The sequence below is a fragment of the Natator depressus genome, chromosome 25, assembly GCF_965152275.1.
Source record: "Natator depressus isolate rNatDep1 chromosome 25, rNatDep2.hap1, whole genome shotgun sequence".
Lineage (NCBI taxonomy): Eukaryota > Metazoa > Chordata > Testudines > Cheloniidae > Natator > Natator depressus.
In genome coordinates this window covers 5,586,757-5,610,354 of record NC_134258.1, presented here as the reverse complement: position 1 = coordinate 5,610,354, position 23,598 = coordinate 5,586,757, and the positions used below count along the sequence as shown (strand labels likewise).

Sequence of the window (23,598 nt, the reverse complement as noted above, 5' to 3'; positions counted from 1 at the left end):
AGCACATTACGTCCCAGTGCCGCAGACCCCTTCACTGCAAGAAATTTGCCTCTGTCCACGCAGGGCAACTCCTGCTCACAACGACAGCCAAGTCTCTGGGCTCCTCTCCTGAAGCAGGAGGGGGAAGGGAGTCACTTAGAAGGTTCCCGGAGACTAAGCAGGCAAATGGGGAGGAACCCAGCCGGTCTCCAGTAAAAGAATCCCTGCATCACAAGCCAAAGGCACTGGGGTGAATGCCACCTCCACATGGCTGGAGCTCATACCCCAGCCCGTCCTCTTTGTTAGTAGAAATAAGACAAGAAGCGTTCTTCCCCATGCAAGCCGCAAACGCCCTTCTGACAGCAGCCCAAGCAGCCGGCGAGCTCCCATCCAAGTTCTGGCCCAGCCTAGCTCAGGAAAGCCAGGAAGAGCTCAGCCCCACATAGGACACGTCTTCGGCAGGACTAGCTCTTCTGAGAATTCAGCCTTTCAAAACCCACCCACCCCTCCACCAGGCGTGCAAGAAGCGCACAGCACCCTGCAGGGCCACTGAGACCAGCATGGGAAAAGCGCCCCCTAGTGGGCCCCAGTGCCACTTTCTGGAGCACCCTGGAGGTCTCCCCCTCTCCTCCTGGGGATTATAGCCCAAAGCTGTACGGCTGCAGGCTTTCTGCACCATTGCCCAGGACAGCTCATAATCTGCCTCCCCGCTCCTATTTGCTATGACCCTGTGAACTCCCCCAAGTTAAGCAGGTGCAGGCTAGATCAGTAGCTGGCGGGGAGAACTGCAAGGACACTGAATGGCTGGTGCTCCAGCAAGTGATATTGCCCCATTTGCTCCAGTACAGAACTAGCAGCCCAGGGGGACGCTGTGCTCTACTTTGAATGATTCTAACTCTGCGGGCCTGCCTAGCACTAGTCGTTTAACGATCCCCTGGCACTTTTTGCAAGAGTTGGGGTATCAGTGCTGACTTGGCCGAAGTCCAATGTTAGTAATTTTGCTCGGCCGCCCTAACCTCTCCTGTGGGTTCAGGCAGAGCCAGCGCTGTTCACTGCCTGCTCTAAGATGTTGTGTAGCGTTGCTGGGGGTTGTTCTACCTCAGAGGGAGTGGCACTGCAGTGGTGGGTTAAATAATCCCTAGATATCTGAACCTCGTAAGGGTGTCTAAGGGATCAGAGAACTAGGGCCCGATCTGTCATTGCCCTACATCAGATGAGAATGGTAGCATTTTAAACTCCCTCTCCATGGGTATAATTGACCATCCAGGCTGGGGTTTGCATAGACACATAAGGGAGCTCGATGTCCAACTCCCAGTAACTGAACTCCCCGATGCATCTTCAAAAATCCCAGCCAGAGTGTGCAGGGGAATGGGGAATCAGGCCTGTCTGTCTGCAAAGAACTTGGAGATCCACAGATGGAAGATGCTAGAGGACGGCTTTGAGCAGGGGGTTGGACTAGATGACCTCCTGAGGTCTCTTCCAACCCTCATCTTCTAGGATTCTATGACTTCAAAAGAGCTTGTTTCATTTGCTCCTGGGACTTTGCAGGTAGGTGCGGAGCCACAAGCTGAACATTACGGGGCACGTGAGAGAGAAGCAGCAGGTGAACGTGAAGTAACCAACGTTGTGGTTTATCTCCAACCTCCCCGCCAGTAAAGAATGGGAGAGAAGGGGAAGATCCCAGGAAGCAGGCATGACCTAGGGGCAGTACAGAAGCAGTTACCATGGGTGAGAGGACTCAGGGCTCTTTGGGTTGTGCCTTCTCCTTCTGCCCCATCCGTCGGACCAGGTGCTGCCCAGGAGCCACGCTGCTGCTGACGTCAGTGGGAGATCCTGGGGGTGAGTCAAGGCCAAAGTGTGGCCCATGGGCAATATTTCCCCTTAACTGTGTTTAGTGCACCGAGCTGTCAGGCCCGGAGGACAAAGGGCTCCTTCCCCAGCACGCTGCAGCATGGGCAGCAGCAGATGGATTTTTCCGGACACTGCTCCACTGATGTACCTGAAGGGACTGCTTCTCAGGGCTGTGGGGTTTGGCCTCTGCCACCTGTTTGTGAGATTGCCAACGAGGGAAGCCAGCATGGCTCCCGACCCTGCAATTGCATATGCCCAGGCGGAAGCCCTGCACCGCTGCCAATGCCCATTGAAATCAATGGGTACAGGGTCCACCCATATGGATCCCATTGCAGGATCGGGGCCTACACTTTGTTAGCACACGTCCACTAGGACCCAGACTGAGACCCATCAGCTTGTGGCACAAAGAACAACCAGCCATTAGCTGGAGGCACCCAATCTAGGCTGGGGTCAGAATACAGCCTAGAGCCCATTAGCCATTGTCCCATATGCTAGCCAGCCTCTGAGAATATATACCATGGGATTCTGCAAGAAGAAGCACTAGACAGTTATGCGGAGACAGGAGGACAAGACTCAGTGACTTTCTTTGTGTTCCTAAATCCCCTAGGTGTTTCTGATGCTCTCCCCCTTACTCCTTGCCATGAAGTTAATGCAGTGACTGGGACCCTTCCTGTAGGATTCACTGCTGTGTTTTCACCATAAGAAGCTTTAAAGAAGAGTCATAAATCCACCCCCATCACCCCGCGAGGACAAAAGCAAACAAACCAGCTCTTACCAAGCGACTTGAATATCTGCATGCCACCGTATTTCCCCTCGAAGAGCACCGTGTTATTTAAAGGGTTGAATGCCCGAATCATTCGGATCAGAAGCACTTCCAGGCAACCTAATGCAGGCAGAAAGATAACAATCCATGAGGAGGAGGAGGGAAAGGAGGAGGGTAAGGGAGCATTTCCGTCATCCAAGGACAAAAAAAAAAAAAGAAAAAAAAATCCAGACCAACAACCCCACCATCCACAATTCAAGTGTAAATTCCAAACGATTTTTTAAAAAGTATTTAAAAAAATCTCAATTTTGTTTTTTTAAAGAGCAATTTGTGACCATAATATTTCAACAAAGGGAAATATGACCTAGTCAGTTAGCAACAGAAAGCAGAGAGATCAAATGGTCAATGTAATGGTGGATTACAAAGAAAGGAGAAGGTAAAAAAAAATTTAAAAATGGAAGGAAGAAATGAAGAGGTTGGTTAGATTCCATGCACTAAGACATATAAACTAGGCAGCATTTGGTTTTAAGTGAAGCAACCTGCATGGAACTTGGAGGGAGAAGCATGGATTGCAGGAGGGAAGACATTGGTGGAGGAACCAATGCAGGTTGCTATATAAACAGATGTAGCCAGGAGGTGCCCAGCTATCTGTATTATCTCTCTCAGCCATGCGCAGCGGCAGGGTGGACGTGGGGTGTGACGGCAGTGTGCAGTACTAGATAGTGTGGCTGTGCTCTAGGAAGTTGGGTTCCTGTGAGATGACTAACCCAAGATTGCACAGCTTGCAGGTAGCCTGCACTGAAGACACGGCCTGATTCTCCATCACGCCTCCATCACCTTGTGTGGTGGTTTATATTTGGGCAAAATGGACGGATGCTTTTCCCTGGTGTAAATGGCAGTGCAATTGAGAATCAGACCCGGGGGAGCTTAACACCAAATTTTGGCTCCCCAATCCCACAGTCTGATCTGCTAGCATGGACCTGACTGTAGGATCGGGGCCTTCATGTGTGAAAATCTACCAGGAAGGGAGTGTCGGAGACAGTACACGTGGTGCGAGCTCTCAATGGTAAATGACCATCAGTACGCAATCAGAAAGCACACTGGATTGGCTGCAGGCCCCAGGGTCAGAGGCTCCTCCTTCACCTTTCCTCCTCAGTAGCAAAAGTGCACAGATGTTCCTGTACTTCTGCTATAGTTTATAAATGGCAATGAAAGCAGGGTTTGCATTTTAAGCCAGTCCCGATGTGCTGGGATTGCACCAGCGCTTGACGCAAACAAAAAACTAATTTGGGACTTCGGAGTGGAACACAAAAGTGAAATCGATTAATCTGTTCCCTCCGCCCCAAGAGCTGAATATAGCACAGAAAACCAATGAGTACCATCCACTCTCTTAAATGCACCAAGGGGTTGTTAGAAACCTAGGGGATTTGTTTCTCTGTTTGCTGGTTCTTAAAAAGAACAACTTTTAACCTGGCACTTTCCTGGTAAGATTCACTGCCCTTAAAACAAAAACAACAACAAAACAATGGACAGCTGGACGTAAGCTAGCATCCAGCCATAAGGAAGCGCCCCCACCAATTCAAATCGGCTGCTAAGAGTCCATCAACAGTTTTTGTGTGCCACAAGGGACCTGTAACATTGGCTGAACGAACAACTGTAGCTTCCTCATTTGGACCTGATCCCATTCGAGTCAATGGCAAAACTCTCCTTGACTTCAGTGGGTGCAGGACTTTCCTTCAAGGGAGTGACCTTGCTGATGCAATGCAGACCAGGGCCAGCTTTGTGATCCGAGAACCTGAAGGCTTGGAGACAATCATTGTGGCACTATTGCTACTTTGACCTCTGCCTCTTTGGGGCAGGACAACATCTTGCACAGGGGGACCTGATCTGTGAGTGGGGCTCGAAGGCCCTCCTGCAACCCACATCAGAAATAATAATAATAAAAGTGGTTTCTAGGCTTGGCTCTGGCTGCTGGGATATTTCTAGAGGGGAGAAGGTCAGAGCAGTCGCTTTAGAGTTCAGAGCGGACCAGTAGTTGCAGTAATGGGAAATTTGACCCCACCAGCGTGGGGTTAGTGTCTGAGCCGGTCAGGAAAGGAGTCTTAATTCCCAGGGAAACATAGACAAGAACAAAGAACGTGTCATTTTCACTGATATTTTTCTTCAAAAGTTTTCTGGGTTTTCAATTAAAAATTTCAGTAACATCCGACAATTCCTAGGGAAATTTCCACTTTGACGAAAAAGCCATTTTTTGTTGACAACACCCCCTTCCGCCATTGCGAAGGAAAAATTCCAACCAGCTTTAGTTAGTGCCTGAGAGCTGGAAGGTGAAACTGACTAGAAACCCAGGGCCTGATTCTTTAGTACTTCTGGACAGTTATTTACACCAGTGCCAAGTGCTGCCAGATCACAGCGGGATCATTTTATACCCGCTGTGCGCTGGCAAGAGAGAATCCATGCTATGCAGGCCTAAAAGTGTATAAAGCAGCCAGCATTGTCACTACGACATTTATACAGTGCTGCAGATGTGTAGGGCACTGCTCAGACGTTCACTAAGTTACCCTCACAACACCCCTGGGAGGTAGGTATGGGAAACTGAGGCACGGAGAGGGGACGCGATTTGCCCCGTGAGTCATTGGCTGAATCAGTATTAGAACTCAGTCCTTTCGGACTCTATGAGGGCAAAGATACCAAAGAGACGTATGCTGTGAGAACGAGCTAGATTCACAGGGGTTTTCAGAAGGGCTGAGGATCTTCAGCACCCACTGACACAGCTGGAGTTGGAGCACTGCTGAAGATCAGGCCCCTAGGAGGCAGAGATGGAAGAGACTTATCAGGTCTCATCCAGGATTATCGGGGCAGGATCGTTCCCTTCTGTCTATTCCTCAGTGGTCGTGGGGTGCGAGGGAGATCCCCAGGGGTTAAGAGGTTGGAGCTGGAAGCTGCAGGGAGACACACCTGGTGCCCCCCAAGATCCCAACACCCCTGTATTTGTGGGGAGTGGGAGGGCATTGAAAACCAGACCTGGATCCAAAATCTGCCACTTTCTTTGAGCTTCCTAATGAGCCAAAGCGAAACTCTGGATCTGAACCCCTCCAAACCTGGTGGGGCTGAACTCCAGACCTGGACATTAATAGTTGAGCCCATGTACATGCAGGACCTTTAATAAAGGTGGGCCTGGGAAGGGGGAAGCTTGGTGAGCAGGGGGGAATGTGCTTTCCCCTGACTCTGCTAATCCCGGAGCATTCCCAGCCTGGCACCCTGGGGCATGTTACCTCTGGAGGTTAAGGACCATCAAGGCTGCGGCTCTACGAGATCCTTCACGGTTCCTGTTCTCTCTCCCTTACCCAGCACCACCAGCTGCTGATTGTGATCAGGAAGAGGCCAGGCAGCAAAATGTGTCTCCAAGCTGCCCAGGCCACCAGGCTGACGGCAGAGAGGCTGCTCCCGGCTGGGCCCACTCTATGTGTGCGAGACATACCTCGGGGATGCCTCCATCTCTCCAGGAAGGGGAGGGTGCTGGGAGGTGCCCCTACTCCGTAGCTCCTCCCAAGCAGGAGAGCCAGTGAGGAGGCTCTTGAGCTGGGTGCCCCATACTGTGAGATGCCCCCTGGGCCTCCCACTATTACCAGTGGGATCTGAGGGGCTCCCCCATTGGCTCTGGGCTCCAGCTCCTGCCAGTGCTTTGGATCCTCCTCCCCATCCACAGTGGGAAGTGGGACCTGCATGCGTCATGGGGTGGGAGATTCAGAGGGGCAGCGGGGCTCAGTGTGTGCTAAGAAGATGAGCCATACCCACCTCAGTCCGGAGATAAGAGTGAGGAAGCAGGAGGGATGCAGACTGCAGGGGAAGGAGGAGGGTGGGGGTGAGTAAGAGGGAGAAGTGTTGGTGGGGGACAGAGAGAACGGAGGAAGAGAAAGGCAGAGCTGAGAAGGGAAGGAACGAGGAAGTGGCCCTGTGGATGCCCCCCTGTTGAAATCCCAGGCTGAGCCTCCAGGAGGTTGGACTAGATGACCTCCTGAGGTCTCTTCCAACCCTAATCTTCTATGAGGTGCAGCACGGTGGGGAGAAGGCGGCTTTCAGCCATTCTTCAATGTGGGCTGCTCTGGGAATGGCCCGGATGTAAATCAGAGCAGCCCCAAGGGGTCGAACGTACAGCAGCCTCTGGAGAGCAGCTTATGGGCTTCTCCATAGACCAGAGCAGCCCAGAGTCTCCATAGTGCCCTGTGCTAAATGGCCCTGAAGCCTCCCACATTGGCTCCACCCCCTCCCAACCTAGCCCCGCCCCCACGCAGCACTGAGGTTCCGATGGGGGCATGTAAGGGGACCTGTGCTTCCTGGGAACTAGGCCAGGGGCCAGACTGTCTATCAGTGCCTAGAAGGCTGGGGGGGATTTTGCCACCCCAGCAGGGCGTAGGGAGGAACCTGTCTGCGCGGTGGGGTCCGTCTCCCCGCTCTCTCACCTGCTTTGAGGAGGATGATCTGGTCGTTCTGGCAGAGCTCCATGAAGCCGTCGATGCGCTTGGCGAACTCCACCACGTACTGAATGGCGTTGGAGATCTGCAGGGAGCACTGCTGCCACATGGTCTCGCAGCTCTGTGAGCACAATTGGGGAGCATCAGGCACAGCCAGCTCCCTTCCATGCATCACCCCCGCCCAGGCCACAGGGGACCAAGCACGGGGGCTCCTTTTTGTACGGTGCCATCCTGCAGGGTGCACTGCGTGGGGTTCGGCACCCCGCACCCCAGAATGCACACCTCCACCCGCAAATCTTCATGCATCTCCCTTCCCATGGTGTTCAACTCCCGCTGAAATCCAAGGCGTCCCTGGGCCATTTGCTCCATCCCAAGACCGAATCGAAGTGGGGGTGAGGAAAATAAGCAGTGGTTCTCTCCCAGGTGCCACTCACTAACTAAGCTCCACCCACTGGTCACCAAAATGAGACTCCACTCACAGTGGATCTTCATAGTATGATGGATCTGCCTCTTTTTTGCTTTGATCAGCCATTTAAATTGGCCATCATTAAACTTCAGAGTGAACGACCCTTGAAATAGACAGAGGCTTCACGGAGCCCTTAAAGGCAGTCTTTCACGCTGCCTGCAGACTCAGGCTGACATGGCTTCAGCCATTACACTTGGTTCTGGGATATTACGTCTATTTCACAATATTAAGTCTAAAGGCATCTGGTTCCCTCCCCTCCCCAAAATGTTAGCTTGGATTTTCGAGCTCAAGGAGATGGCTTCCAGAAAGACCCTGCCTTGCTGTGACCCAATCTGGTTCATCCCTGTCTCCACTCTCCTGCCCCACTAGGTGATGGTCTGGAACGCCAGGGTACGTGGTCTGGGGATTCTGCCCAACCAACCCTAGGGCATGTGTACCCCCAGCCACAAAGCTGTGCTCCTCCACCCGCAGATCCACGCCAGGGGGTTCTGCCCCTAACCGCAGGGCATGCTCAGCCCCATGAGGCAGTGACAGCATCCTCATCACAGCCGATATCCCTTCCGCAACCCCATCCCCATCCCACTCCCGGGGCACCATGTATGATGCAGCTGGCACCATGATGAGCTCCCGTACGTGTGCCCTGACCCGGAAGAGATTAGTGCCGGGGATTGGGTATCTAGAGCAGCCTGTTGTGTGGGGCAGTGAGGCACGGACCCCGGGGACTGGTAGGAAGCAAGGGGAAGTTACCTTGTTCTGCAAGCTCCTGATCTCCTCCTGGGTGTACAGCATCCACGCTAGCGTCTTGAGCTCCTCCGTCGTGTACTGGCAGGTCTCCAGGTGGGACTTGACTACGTTCTGGGCGATGCGGTCTGCCGAAGCAAGCACAATGCGCAGCTGAGACTCAGGGCCTGGGAGACAGGGCTTTGGCTCCTACAGGGGCAGACAGGCTTCCTCGAAGACAGAGCAGCCCCAGGGCTCCTGGCGCGTTGCCAGCATGGCCTCTCAGCTACGGACGTGTTGTGATGAACTGTCACATGTCTATATGTGCCACTGCCTTCTCTTGGGTGGAGTCAGAACTGATCAAGTTGTGTGCCGTAGGCCCTATAGTGACAGCGGGGATTCTCCTTAGCTCAGGTGCAAGGAGCCTTGTGCTTTCAGAGCAGGAGGATCTAGGGTCTATCCCTGCTACAAAGTTCTTAGCTGCCTGGGGTTTGTTACAGGATTTGTGTGTTGTGAGTGACTGGAATTCAGGCAGTTGGCTGACCGGGGGGTACGGGCTGGACTGCAGCTTAGCAGGGTGTGGGGCATGTTCTGGGTCTCAAGAACACTAGGAGCTGAGTTTGGGGGGACTATTTTCCTCCTGCCGCTGCTCAGTTCTGGTGGGAGTGGGAGAGGACAGTTCCTGCCACAGCTGCCCTATCCCCCCCAAGGGCTTTCCTGCCCCTTTGTGGGGACAGGGAAAGGGGTTGAGGGGCTGCAGACCAGTCTTAGAGCTTCTTCTCCATCCTCCATCCTTGTAGCTGGGGGTGCACTAGCCCTGCATGGACCCACACTCCCAGAGTGGGGCACTTTAGGTGGCTGGGTGCCAGACTCATGGGGAGGGGACTGCAGGAGGCTCCAGGAGAGAGCAGGACCAGAGACTGGGAGTCCCCACTTTATCTTCCGCTATCAGCATGTAGCCCCCTGTTTAGGGGCAGGCCCACATGACATGATAGCCTACTCCTGTTCCCCACTAGAAGAAATGCTCCTTTAGCTCAAGCAGTAGAGACCTGCGCTTTCAGTGCTGAAGGTCTGGGGGTCAGCCCTACCTATGGGTGGTTGCTCTGAGCCCTGCAAAATTCAGCTCATGCCTTCTCTTATGACTGGGTTTGCGGGGGGGGGGGGGGGGAGGTACTGACCGATCTCGAGCATCGACATGTCCGAGGCGAGCTGGCTGCCCTCCAGGGTGCTGTGGGCAAAGAGGCCGGGCTCCAGCATCAGCTCGTAGATGGACTCCTGCTTGATGAGCTTGGCATCGCTGACGTCCACGCTGGACTGGTCGGGCGAGGGCTGGGCCGAGGTCAGGAGGTCGAGGTTGTAGTAAGCGCTGCCTCCCTCGGGGGTGAGGGGGAAGTCGAAGAGGAGCCCGTCCGACAGCGGGGAGATGTCGTCCAGGTCCGAGACCCCGCTGCTCACGCTGGTGGGGTAGACCCGGGCCAGGGCCTCGGAGTCGTCCTTGGAGACGCCGTTCTGCTCCTGGCTCTGCTGGTGCTTCTGCACCTCGGCATACAAGCTGTCCCGCTGCTTCTTGGACATGCGGCCGAACTTCACCGCTGGGGAGAAGGAAGCAGGGCCAGTGGGCTTGGGCGCATGGATGGGGCCCAGTGGCCAACGAAGGGTTAACAACAACGCCACTGCCCCCAGGCAGGGGCCAAAGCAGTAGGAGGGGGGCAGGGCAATGCCCCTGAGGCTCCAGGGCTGGGGTGATTATTTTGGTTCATTCTGATGATGGGATCTTTCCCTCCTTTGGCAAGCAGCAGCGAGCAGAGCCCCTAGCTGGGATCAGGGCCCCCACCTTGGTAGGTGCTGAGCACACAGACTGGGGGACAGTCCCTGCTCCAAGGCGCTTACAGCTGAAACTGACGAGACTTACCCCAGGTCCCTGGCACTGCCAGGGATCCAGGAGTCCTAGCTCACAGCCCTATTACTTTTTCCCGCTGAGTGGCCCAGCCCGCAACTCCCCAGTCCCCCAGGGGCCCCGCCGCCCCCCGGGCCTTGGGAGCAGACTCACCATCACGCGACATGCCCAGCGCCAGACATTTCTGCAGGCGGCAGTGCTGGCACCGGTTCCGGTTGGTCCGGTCGATCAGGCAGTTCCTCTGGCGCGAGCAGGAGTAGCTGGCGTTATTCTGCTGGCTTCTCCGGAAGAAGCCCTGCGTGGGAAGGAGGACGGTTCAAAACTGGGGGGGCAGGGAATCCCCCACATGGTCTCCACCTGCCTGGGGAGTGACTGGAGGAGGGGGTCTTGTGAGGGTGGGGATGGAAAAGGCCCAGCGGGGGCACCTGGCCCAGCCCAAGCTCGTTCCTGGGGAGACGGTCTCTTGTGCTTTGTCCAGCCGTGGCCCACGCAGAGGGAACCAGGGGCTGTCACAGAGTGCGGAGGGAGCAATGCCAGACCCAGGGAAGGGGCGAATGGGTGGGGGAGGGCACTAGGCCAGCAATGGTGCTGGTAGGATGGTGACCACAGCCAGGGAGGTGCCATGAAGTTTGTCCCCAAGCAGCTCAACCAGGGTATCCGGCTCCTGCCCGGCAATGCACCTAGGCTGGGACCTTCAATGGGAGCTGGCGTCTAGCCGGCATAGGCGCTTTTGGAAACCTCTGCTCCAGCACTGGGCGTGCAGACAGCTCATGCCAAAGAGGTGTGTAAACCAAGGCCACCATCCCCTGAATCACTGGGCTGAGAATGCCCAACTCATTACACTTGCTGAATGCCAGGGCCGGACATAGCCCATCGCTTACCTTACAGCCTTCGCAGGTGATGACGCCATAGTGAATCCCTGAAGACTTATCTCCGCAGATCTTACATGGGATCACTTCGATTTGGGCTGCAGCAGGGAGGGGAACAAAACAGACAAGCCCAGGTCAGTTCACTGCGGCCTCTCTCTCTAGGGACCAGAGCAGTTAAGACACTTGGCCCTTGTGTGGAGACAGGGTCCTCACAGAGCTTTACAAACAGACATTGACGAAACCTTCTGGGAGGTGGGTAGCATCGTCCCCATCTTGAGGGAAACTGAGGCACACAGCAGGGCTGTGACTTGCCCAAGGTCACCCAGCAGGCCAGTAATGGAGCTGGGAACAGAACTCAGGTCTGCCAACCCTGTGCTCTAGTCAGTAGATCCCACTGTCTACACCAGGGGTGGCCAACCTGGGCTCTTCAGACGTTAATATGCGGCTCCTTGTCTAGGCACCGACTCTGGGGCTGGAGCTACAGGTGCCAACTTTCCAATGTGCTCAACCCCTGGCTCTGCCCCAGGCCCTGCCCCCACTCCCCCCCTTCCCACCTCCTCCCCTGAGCCTGCCGTGCCCTCGCTCCTCCCCCCAGAGCTGCCTGCACACCACGAAACAGCTGATCAGGAGATGCGGGGAGGGAGGGGCAGGCGCTGATCGGCGGGGCTGCCGGTGGGCGGGAGGCACTGGGAGGTGGAGCTGATGGGGGGTTGCTGACGGGTTACTGTGGCTCTTTGGCAATGTCCATTGGTAAATTCTGGCTCCTTCTCAGGCTCAGGTTGGTCACCCCTGGTTTAAACCCTCCGAAATGATCCTCTTAAGAGTCCAGCCCTCCTGCTCCGCGCACCTGGGAAACGAGCCACACCATCTACTCAGCTGAGCAAGCAGCCGCTCTCTTCCCAGCCTCACGCCAAGCACCGCAAGACCCCGCCTAGGCCCCGTTCCAAGTGGCCACAGAATCCCCTCCAGGTTTTCCTCTTCCTTATTCCTGATGGCGAGTGAGGAGGCTGAGGGACTCATTGACCCTCGGCTTGACTCTGTACCTGTACTGTCTGCACTTATAGGCACGGGTGGATCTGAGCACTCAGAAGGAATGGATCTCTGCCTGCCGGGATCCCACACACCTGCCCTGGCTGGGTCTCTTTGCAGGGACTGAACCCTGGAACCTCTGGATCCCAAAGCCCATATTAAACCTCCAGACCTGCTCCACCCCATAGTGGGAGACAAAGCCGCGCACTGTGCTAGCTTGAGGTACACACCCAGGTGCTGTCTGTCTGCAGCACTTAAATGGCCACTTTTCTCCATCTTTTTTATGGCAGGCTGGCAGCCTTTCAAGTATTTGGAGACCTCTTAATCTCCTCTTTTCCAAACTAAACATACCCAGTTCCTTCAGCCTTTGCTCATATGGCTTGCGTTCCATCCCTTTGATCATCTTGGTTGTTCACCTCTGGATCCTCTCCCGTTTCTCTACGTCCTTTCTATACACTGTGACCCAAATTGGACACTCTTCTCCAGCTGAGACCTAACCCGCGCCAAGTAGAGCGGTACTATCACCTCCCGGGGCTTGCATGCTCTGCCTCTGGTAATGCAACCTAAAATTGCATTTGCTTTTTTTGCAACAGCATCGCATGGCTGGCTCCGGTTGAGGTGGTGATCCGCCCCAACTCCCAAGGCCTTGCGCAGCCCTGGCCCTCAACAGCATGGAAGTCCTGAGTGGTACAGATGGACAAGCATTACAGACTGCTGGGGCAGTGTTCTCGGTAGCGGGGACTGCAGGGGATCCAGAACCTGGGCGACCTGCCTATGCAGGATATAATACAAGAGCAGAGGACGAATCAGTACAGTGAAGAGGGCTGCAATTCCCCACGTGCTCAGGGGATGGCAGTGAAGTGCTGTTCCCGGCCATTAGGAGCTCTAGGGTGGATTACAGCTGGGTGGGCGTGTGAAGGGAAAGGTCTCTTGCAGCAGCCGCAAGGCAAGGACAAGGATTTCACAGCTCAGCTGCACAGAGACTCCCTGTCCCCTGACGCCCAACACCCACCCCTCCAGAGCCACATCTGCCTGTGCTGAAACTGGTTCCCCAACCCTCGCCATAGCTACCAGTTCCCGGCACAGGGCTGCCTTGCATGTCCCGGACACGGGGTAGCGGGCTAGGTGTGCCAGCAAGCACTGGTGGTGCCTCAAACCCTAGGCCTCCTTATCCTGGGTGCGCTCCCATTGTATGCACACGCAGCTAGCAGGGAAGGGTCTGGCAAGGGAGAAATGGGGCAGGTCCCAGAGGCCATGAGTGTAGTTAGTTGGAGGCCCCCCAGGGACTGGATATCATCAGTCAAAGGCAACAGAGAATGCAGCAGGGTGGCCCCATGGAGCAGGAATTCCCACGTCCCCTGTAAGCGTCCCCAGTGTTGCAAGAGGGAGGGCTGGGCTGGGCTGGATCTAAAAGAGCTTGGCTTGTTTAGCCTAAGTAAAAGGAGGCCGAGGGGAGAGCTGATTGCTCTCTATAAATACATCAGAGGGATACATACCACACAGGGAGAGGATTATTTAAGTTAAGCGCCAATGTGGACACAAGAATACATGGAGATAAACTGGCCATCAACAAGTTTAGGCTCGAAATCAGGTAAAGGTTTCTAACCATCAGAGGAGTGAAGTCCTGGAACAGCCTTCCCAGGGGGGAAGTGGGGGAAAAAAAACCCCTAACTGGCTTCAAGCGTGAGCTTGATAAGTTTCTGGAGGGGATGGTCTGAAGGGACTGCCTACAATGGCGTGTGGCCCATCGGCGACGGCCAGTAGCAAAAATCCCCAACAGCTGGAGATGGGACACTAGACGGGGAGGGCTCTGAGTTACTGCAGATAATTCTCTCCCAGGTTTCTGCCTGGCGGGTCTTGCCCACATGCTCAGGGTCTAACCGATCGCCATATGTGGGGTTGGGAAGGAATTTCCCCCCGGGTCAGATTGGCAGAGACCCTGGGGGTTTTTCACCTTCCTTTGCACCATGGGGCCCAAGTCACTTGCAGGTTTAAACTAGTGTAAGTGGTGGATTCTCTGTAACTTGAAGTCTTTTAACCATGATTTGAGGACGTCAGTAACTCAGCCAGAGGCTGGGGGGTCTCTTCCAGGAGGTTCTATAGTCTGCAATGTGCAGGAGATCAGACTAGGTGATCATGATCGTCCCTCTGACCCACAGGGGAGCCTGGACTGAGGCTGCTGGACACAGACAGACCCTGCGGTCCTCTCTGCCTGTCCAGCTGGCAGCCTAGGGTCACTACACAGGGCAGCCCTAAGGCCCAGCCTGGATTTGGCAGCCACGGATTGGGATTGCTGACTGCACTGTAGTTCCGGGGGGCACTGCCAGTGAGCCTGGTCCCCACCGTATGTCAAACTACCCCTTCAAGCCCTTTCTACCTGCAGCCCTTAGTGTCCTGGGGCGCCACCTGGTGTTCGTGGGGGTGGAGCCTTTCATGCCATCTCTGCTGGTTTGCTCGTCACGTGGGTAGAGCACTCGGACTCCAGTGACCTGGGTTCTAGCCCCAGCTCTGCTGCTGGGTGACCTTGGGCAAGCCACCTCCCCTCCCCCTGCCTCAGTTTCCTCATGTGCAAAATGGGGAGAATGATACTGCCCTCCTTGGTAAAGTGCTTTTAGATCTAGAGATGAGAAGTGCTATGCGGTCTTTATTTGCACTACAGTAGCACCAGGGTCCCTAGTCACAGACCAGGATTCCACCGTGCTAGGCGCTGTACAAACACAAGGAAAAGATGGTCCCTGCCCCAAAGAGCTTCTGGTTGAAATATAAGACAAGAGACAACACATTCAGACAGACAGACAGACAGACGGGGAGCACAAGGAAACAATGAGCCAACAACAATGAGTCATCTCTGCAGCAGCTGGAGTCATTCGCATTTCCCTGGTGAGGTTGCTGGCCTGCCCGTCGGATGAGCATCGGGATGGGGACTGGTTGCAAAGGGGATGCCGAACAGGCCTGATTCTGCTTTGTACCTCCTGCGCTGATTTCCATGGCACTCTTCAGGATTGGGGCCCGCCGCAGTGGGGCTGCACGTTGACCCGCCAAGGCTTTGGTTGTGTGGTTTTAAAATCAAAAGCCCAGGCAAGAGGCGACACGAGGCAGGTACCTAGGCAGCCAGTCAGCAGACTGGCCCAGCTGGGCAGGCCCAGGGCACCACAATCATGACAATAATGGCTGGAGGGATAGAGGCAGGGATCTGGCATGCAGGAGAGACACCTGGAACTCCCAGTGCCGGGGTCAGTGGGGCTGTGTCTAGGGCAGGCCTGGGCTTGTTGCCAGGATACTGTATGGGAGGGGGCTGGGAGTCTTCGGCCAGAACGACTGGGCCAGATTCTGACCTCACACTGGTGTTAAATCCAAAGTATGGTCAACGGAGTCCCACCAGTGTGAGACTCAGCGCGTCTGTGGGCTCGGCCTGTCTACGGCACGTCTGCAGCACGGCCTGTCTACGGCACGGCCTGTCTACAGCACCCCGGGCCGCGCATCGTGTGGGGTCATGTAGCGGGGAAGGGAATGGAGTGTCCTACCTGCACATCTCCTCTGCGCTCATTCCCCGGCCCCCAAAACTGCCAGGGTGGAGGGCACCCCGGATGAGGGACATCGGGGGTTTGGAAACATTCCTTTCACACAGCTCTGTCTTTGCAAACATCCATGCACTGGGAGAGGGGGCAGAAACAGGCCTCCAGATGGGCTTATCAGAACCTGATTAACAGCTGCATAATAACCAGGCTTTTCATTAGAGCTAAGGCATTGCTGTAGGGAACAGCTGTGCGTAGAGAGGACGGCTGCCTTCAAAGTGTCCTGTGCCTTGGAATAAACCTCTCAGCAAATGCTCAGCTTTGCTCCCTCCTTCCCTTCAGCGCAAAGTAACATCCTCTGTTCCTGGTGTACTAGCGGGATTTCTGAATGCTTTACATGCCACTAGAAAAGCGATCTCTTCACCCAGCACTGCAATGCAGCCAGCTCTGTGACAGAACATGGCAGCTGTTTAACAATGCACAGCACTGGTTTAGCACAAGAAGTAAAGAAAAGCACTGAATCCACCAAAGGGAATTTCTAGAGGGAGACTGAATGGAATGAGCCAAGCTGGCATCTGGCCACAACGGCGGGGTTGTCTCGAGCAGAAAGAGCCATGGGATCCTGAGAGATTATAGTGGTTAGAACCTGGGTTTTACACCTCACTTGTGCAAATGCCTGGCAGAGAAAGGAGCCATGCCAGAGGGAGTGCAAAGAGAAATCCAGTCCAGAGCTTGCTTACAACTGTCCCAGGTGGCACAAGTGAGCTCCAGCCCAGTTTAGAACGGAATAAATAACTGGGGGTGGATTCCCCTGCCCATCTGCAATGGCCTTGGGGGGGGAAAATACCCTGGAGTGGCTCTCTCTTCTCCCCTGGGGCCTGATCCAATGGAAAGTCTCTCACTGACATCAGTGGCCTTTGGAACCAGCCCCTCGAATGGCTCTCTGCCACGAAAGCCCCATGCAGCAGCATGGACGTGCTGAGTCCGGGGCTAGAGAGTGCCTCCTGGCAGCCAGAGCACGGCCCTCTTCCCTATGGCTGCTGCAGTGGCTGGGTGCCCAACCACGGAAACAACTTGCCAGTTGGATTCTCCATCCCTGAAAATCTGGCAGCATTGCTAGGAGAGCCGCTGTAGTTCACACAGGACAGAACCCAGGGAAGCCACATTGGTCCCTTCTGGCTTGGAAACGATGACCCTAAGGGGTCTGCTTGCAGCCCCTTCCCTGTAGCAGGCAGCCACCTGGGACCGTTATGGAAAACCGCCTTGGCATTAGGCCCCCCAGCAGCACTGCCCTGCATCCGCTCTCCCAGCCCGGGAGAGGGCTTGGCAGCCGTTCCCTGCTCTGCTTGAGCTGAGCTGCGAACAGGTCTTTAGCCCCTCCTTCTTCCAGGCTGCCCCAGATCTGGGGGGTGATCTCCAGCCCCCTAACCCAGGCAGCCCTTGGCCTTCTTGGCAGGTATTACACGGGTCCTGGTGCCTGGGAAATAGTTCATGCCATTCGGATCAGGCCTTGCCCACTATATCGCTAGTGACTCAACACCCCATTGTGGCACTAGGGGGCGCTAGGCCGCCATCTTTTACATGAGACTTAAAACCAAGGTCCTGGTCACTACAGATTCCAGGGTGCTTTGGGCTCCACCATGGTCATGCTTAAATCCCCAGCTCAAGTAATTCCATTCTGCCTCCCTACATTCCCCTCAGCATTTCCAGTGGATTCTTCTTTGCCGGCTGTTGCATGGTGCTGCCCCGAGCTATGTTCCACCCCAGAGAAGGCTGCATTTCAGCGGCGGGGTCAGCGCTGTGTATCATTATCCCGGGTGTTTTGGGGTCCCTTGAGATGAACGACATGAGGGAAATCATCACCTTTATTGTTATTCTCCGGCTCCAGAGGCTGATTTTGTACAGCTATTTGTTCTCCCCCGTCTAACCCATGTTTTCATAGCACCTTTCACCTTAGAGGACCCCAAAACAATTCAGAAACTAGAAGTGCTGAGCACCCCCCAGTCCACTTGAAGTCAATGGGAGCTGTGGGGCCTCAGCACCTCCCAAAAATCAGACATTATATCCAGGGATTCCTTCATCCACTGCTGACATGCAGCCACCTCTGGGGTGGAATGAAGCAGCCATCCTGCTCAGCGGGTGGAAGGGAGTCCAAGTAGGAAGAAGGGGTGGGACAGAAGGGGGGGAATACAGCAGGCAAGGAAGCAGAATGGGGGCGGGGCAGGTGATGACATACCAAGGTGATGGGCGTGTTATAAACACAAGGCATTGGGTGGGTGGAAGGGTGTGTAGAGGGCGAGAGAGAAGAGTTGTACACTGCGTAACAATCCTGCAATTGTGGGTTGTCGCAACTCTATTTTCTATATGAATACAACCCAACAACTGCAAACCAATCAATAAGAATTCACCCAGCACGGGATCTCAGGGCAACTTGCCAATCATCGTCGACCAAGCCACACAACCGCAACGTTAGACGGAGGGGAAACTGAGGCACATGCTCACGTGCAGCCAGGGCCTCAAGTGTCAGCAGTGGAAATGGGTCCCTGGAGTCTGACCTCCCTCTCGCCTGCCTCCCCACCAACTGCGCACATGTGTGCGGAGCTCCTGTTATTTAAAGCCCCGGCAGCAGGGGGCCCTGGCACAAAAGCCCAGCGGTAGGCCTCTTGGTGCAGTTCGTCATGCAGCGATATCAGTGAGTGGAGAATCTCCCTCACAGTAACAGTATGGGGAGAATGATCTTTTTCCCTCAGAAAGATCGAGTGACTTACCCCAGGCGCCTGGCCTTGAACCCAGATCTCCTGAGTCACTGGCCCAGGCCCCACTCACAAGAGCATCCTTCCTCCCTACAGCACAGCATTAACCTTGTCCCTTTCTCATGACTGGCCGACAAGAAGCTTTGGAGACTTCCCCTCGTAAAAAGAACACAGCTAGTATGGTGCAGCGGAGGGGTGCCTGGCTTATTATATTAACCCCTGGCTCTTCCACTGCACTTTCCACCAGGAGATCTGAAAGCATGTTACCCAGGAGCCCAGTATCATTATCCCCATTTCACAGATGGGGAAACTGAGGCACAGAGCGGCGCAATGACTTGCCCAAGGTCCCCCAGCAAGCTAGTAGCAGAGGCAGGACTAGACCCCAGGGCTCCCCAGTGCAGGGCTCCACTCACCAGGATACCTGCGCCTCTGAGGCCAGCACTAAGCAAAGATAACACAGCACTGCAAAAGGCAGAGCAGTCCACCGATTCCTTCTGTATGTTCTGTGAGAGGGAGACGCCCCGCAAGGCTCATTTCCCACCGTAGGGGGCCCCCATTCCCAGAATGCAATGCTCCTATCATCTGCGTCTCCCGTCACCCCGATTCTCATCTCACCTCTCATTTCCGATGACCAGAAAGATTCTCTTCTCATGTGCACGTGTGCACGTGTTTGTGTGTGTGCGTTTGTGCGTGAGCGTTTGTGTGTGTACATGCATTTGTGCACGTGTGCGAGCACACGGATTTGTGCATGTGCATTGGTGTGTGTCCATGCATTTGTCTGTGTTTGTCTGTACATGTGTTTGTGCGCATGCGTTGGTGTGTGTCCATGCGTTTGCGATGTGTTGGCACACGCCCTTCTTTTAGGCGAGGGTCGTTTTGGGCGAGGACGGGGTGGACTGGGTATGGGCAGGAAGTGGCACAGGTGTGCCAGCTGGGCACGACAACAGTGGGATGGGAATGCTGCGGGAGGGATGCACGTTTGAACCTCGCTCCCTACCTCAGCCCCTATAAAGGGGGTGCATCCCTCTCACCCCCAGCCTCCCCTCCCCTTCCACCAGCAATTCAAACGGAATTGAGCGTGTCTGAGGACCAAGGTGGGAGACCTGGAAGAGCACCCTGGGCCCAGCTGTGCGGTGAGCGAGGGCACCTCTGAACGGAAGGGGTTGGCAGTCAGGCTGGGAACTCGGAGAGGGACAGACCCTGTGTACTTGTGTGAGCACACGTGGGAGTGCGCAGCTGGAGCTGGGGGGCTCTCTGTCACCCTGGGGGTGCTGGCAGGAGGAACATGCTGGACAACAGCTGAGACTCGGTGCGTATAAGCCACGAAGGAGTTATTGGGGGAGCATTTCATTCCCTTTTATATCTCTTCTCTTCCCCCATGCCTGGCCCTGCCCCACTGGCAGGTCAGTCAGAAGATCACAGAGCTTGCTTCCAAAGCATCGCCCATTCATACGTGACCCAGGCCCTGATCCTGAGCCCACGCCTCCCACTGGGCCCAGCTTGGCAGGTTCGGTACCTCCAGGGCCCAAAGTAAGCGGAGCCAAAGAACAACAAAACCCACCTCTGCCAAGCTGAACACTGTCAGATCTTTTGCCTTCTAGACTTGCTGTGATGGCATGGCAGGAAACCCAACAACTGGAACGGATGCCAGCAGGCCCAGCCTGTGACATCACAGCCCCACTGCCATGGAGACAGGTATGACTGCACAGGTAAACGTGGATACAGTTACGACAGTACGTCGATACAGTAGCACGTAAGTTCAGCCATCTGCAACAGATCAGACTCTGAAGGCACTTTGATTTCATGGTGTAACACACGGACAGCAAAGAAGAAGCTATATTGTCCAAAAAGACCTATAAACAATCCACTTCCTGGAAGAAATGGGGACGAAAACACTAGGTCAGAGTTAAGGTTATTGAGGGAATTATACATTTCCAGACTTGCAATCTTTTTTTAAACTTGAATTTTAGCTGAGAATTTTTTGCCTTTCGAGCAGCTATGAAGAAAAAACAAATCAAATGTATTTGTATCATGGTAGCTTCTTCGAGTCCTAATCAGGATCGCAGCCCCATTGCGCTAGGACACACGGGGACAGTCTAATGAGATACTCTTCCTCGGTAACCGATTTAGAGATACAAGCTCAACTCAAACTTTGTGGCGCTTGAGCGTGGAAATGGCCTTTAATTGCAATCCTGTTTGCAACTTATCGCGGAATCATTTTAATGCAATCCAGAGCAGAACTCGTCCCAATTATCCCCACGTATCCTGTTAACCCACAATTGAGAGTAAACAAAAGGAGGGAATGAAACCAACAGCTGGAGCTGGTGACTTCTTGGAAAGGAAAGGGCTCATTTTTAGTATAAATATCAAATCCTACTTTCCCGCAGTGTCAGTTCTGCTGTAGGTGCCACAGCCGTGGGAGAGGTTAGCGTGACCAATGGGCCCGATCCACGACAGCGGGAGCTGGATCGGTGCATTCTCCTGTGGGTGTTTAGAGCTCCACTGTGCTTTGAGCCCCTCTCCAGTTGTCAGGTCTTGTCTCCTAATGAGGCACAGAGGAATATTGTTCTTTGGTCTTTACCTCCCCTCTCCTTACTCCCTCCCCAAGCTCTTTGCTTTCAAATCAACAGAGAGATTTGGCAAATTTCACTCCGCAAGGAAAGAGAAGGCAGCGAGGAAGGCTGGCATCGCACGAAGACAGAGTGTCTGGCCTCACACACAGCTCTGCAGTGCTGGACAACAACGAGACTCGTGACTCTGCTGTACGGAGGCAAGGAGCCCTCCAACACAGGACGGCCCAGTGGGTAGGGTGCTAGCCAAGGACTCAGGAAAGCTGGGTTGAGTTCCTGGCTCTGCCACCCTGGGCAAATCCTTTAGCTTTTCTGTGCGACTGTTCTCCATGTGTGAACTGGGCATAGTGGCCCTGCCTGACCTCATCGGGACACTGGGAGGAGAAATACATCATGTTCAGATCGCGATGGCAGCCAGTGGCTAAACCAAGGCAGATAGGCAACACCTGGCACCCGTCACACTGGCTGTCCTCCCCAGCCCTGGCAGTGAATGAGAGGGCAGGTGCCCACGAAGTGGGTCCCATTAGCCCCTGAGAGGTAGAGAAATTTTACCCCCTTTCATAGACGGTGATCTGAGACTCACAGGGGCTGTGGATCAAGGGCTGCACCCCAGTCGAGTCCCAGGCCAGCACCCTACCCACCTAACTGGTCAAGGAGGGAATCTGACGGCTACAATAGAGACTGGTGCATCCTCTGGGTCAGTTGCCTGCTCTGCCACAGACATCTCGGGTGACCTTGGGAAAGTTACTTAGAACCAGATCCTCAAAGCATTAAGGACCTAAATATCCCTGCGGAGCTGATCCTTAGCTTCTCTGTGCCTCACTTCCCCCTCTGTGCCATGGGGAAAATAGCCCACCCCTGCCTGCCAGGGAGCGGTGAGGATCAACACGCCGATGATCAGGAAGCACTCGGAGATGGGGGCCAGAGAGGTGCCTAGGACTGACAGCTGGAGCCTCTTCCAAACACCCGACTGGCGGCGTGTCGACGCAACGAATTATCCTGGTTCTTAACGAGGGGTTTATAGGACAGCAGGCCCTTCCCCATCAGTGGGGAAAGAGGGATCAGAATTAAAAACAAAAGAAACAAAGCCAGCAATTAAAATGTCCCAGCCCTGGGATTTGCTCCTTCCCACTGTCAACACCTCTTGCCTAACTCCCCGCCCCACTGGCATCGTGGGCCTGAGACCGCAGGGGTTATATAACCAGCCTGAGCGCAACGTAACGCTGACGACACCAGCCAGGACCTGCCCCGCTTCCGCACGCCCGCTGGGCCAAGAGGCTTGCTTGCTGACTCTGTGCGGGCCGCGGTTGGTCCCTGGACCTGTCAGTCAGGCTTGTGCCAAGCTCATGAAGTCACGCTGTCCTACTAACATACTTTCAGCTTCTAATGCCACTTAATAGGCTTGTATAAGCAGAGCCGCTCTGGATGAACCCTTCTGAAGCCAGGGGCGCGTTCACTGCTTCCTGCTCGCCTTGTCTTGGCGGACTGGGTCTCTCTCCAGCCTGCCCCTTGCACCAGGGCTGAGCCGTGGAGAATCAGAGTTATTTGGGGACTGGGAATCTCTGGCACCCGACTGCTCCCTGGCAAGGAACTGGAAATCAATGTCTTTCAGGCCTGGTCCACCGCCAGTGGCTTCTGCAGGGCGACTCCTGATTTACAGTGGCGTAGCGTAGGGGAGAAGCAGGCCCTGCCTGTTGTTGCCCGCTCACACCTTGTTCCTATCATTTCCTATCCCCCAAGTGAGAGTGCCAGAATCTGATCTCACCTGCACCAGTGTAAATCGGGAGTCACTCCACTGACACATAGGGAGTTACTCCAGGTTCACACCAGCGTGTGACCCAGACCAGACTCTGTCCCAGAGTCTATATGCCTAACAGGGAAGCAGCCCCAGAGGAGCGTACACATGGCTGAATGCAAAGCGGGGTCCCTGCTACGGTGCAGACGGGCTGGGATCTCCTGGGTGCCTTCCTCTAGGGAAGGGATGTAGGAAAGGTGGATATAGGGTTGCCAACAGTCCCTTATTACAAGGGACGTCCCTTATTTTTTCATCTCTACAACAAGATGGGGAGTTGCCGAGTGCTACAAAAAGCAGCAAGAAAAACCCCTGCAAATCTCACCGAACTGGGTGACTGGACAACAAAATGGCAGATGAAATTCAATGTTGATATATGCAAAGTAACGCACATTGGAAATGATAATCCCAACTATCCATATAAAATGATGGGGTCTAAATTAGCTGTTACCACTCAAGAAAGAGATCTTGGAGTCATTGTGGAGAGTTCTCTGAACACATCCACTCAGCGTGCAGCGGCAGTCAAAAAAGCGAACAGAATGTTAAGAAAGGGATAGGTAATGAGACAGAAAATATCCTCTTGCCTCTATAGAACTCCAAGGTTCGCCCACATCTTAAATACTGCGTGCAGATGTGATCGTCCCAACTCAAAAAAGATATTTTGGAATTGGAAAAGGTTCAGAAAAAGGCAACAAAAATGATTAGGGGTATGGAGCAGCTACCATATTAGGGGAGATTAATAAGACTGAGACTTTTCAGCTTGGAAAAGAAACAACTAAGGGGGGATATGATAGAGGTCTATAAAATCATGACTGGTGTGGAGAAAGTAAATAAGGAAGTGTTATTTACTCCTTCTCATAACACAAGAATGAGGGGTCAGCAAATGAAATTAATAGGCAGCAGGTTTAAAACAAACAAA

The 23,598-nt window shown here is 54.3% G+C and overlaps 1 protein-coding gene across 1 annotated transcript in view; it reads right to left on the bottom strand.

The window, feature by feature from the left end:
• The window catches only part of LOC141977658 (nuclear receptor ROR-beta-like), a 38,213-nt gene that overhangs the window by 2,983 nt on the left and 11,632 nt on the right, over positions 1-23,598 (bottom strand). Inside the window, exons 2-7 of the mRNA XM_074939206.1 lie at positions 11,033-11,118; positions 10,305-10,446; positions 9,433-9,846; positions 8,282-8,403; positions 7,057-7,189; positions 2,606-2,713 (exon numbers count right to left, since the gene is read on the bottom strand). Of these exons, the coding sequence (XP_074795307.1) occupies positions 2,606-2,713; positions 7,057-7,189; positions 8,282-8,403; positions 9,433-9,846; positions 10,305-10,446; positions 11,033-11,118 (1,005 nt within the window). The remainder of the gene's footprint in view (positions 1-2,605; positions 2,714-7,056; positions 7,190-8,281; positions 8,404-9,432; positions 9,847-10,304; positions 10,447-11,032; positions 11,119-23,598) is intronic.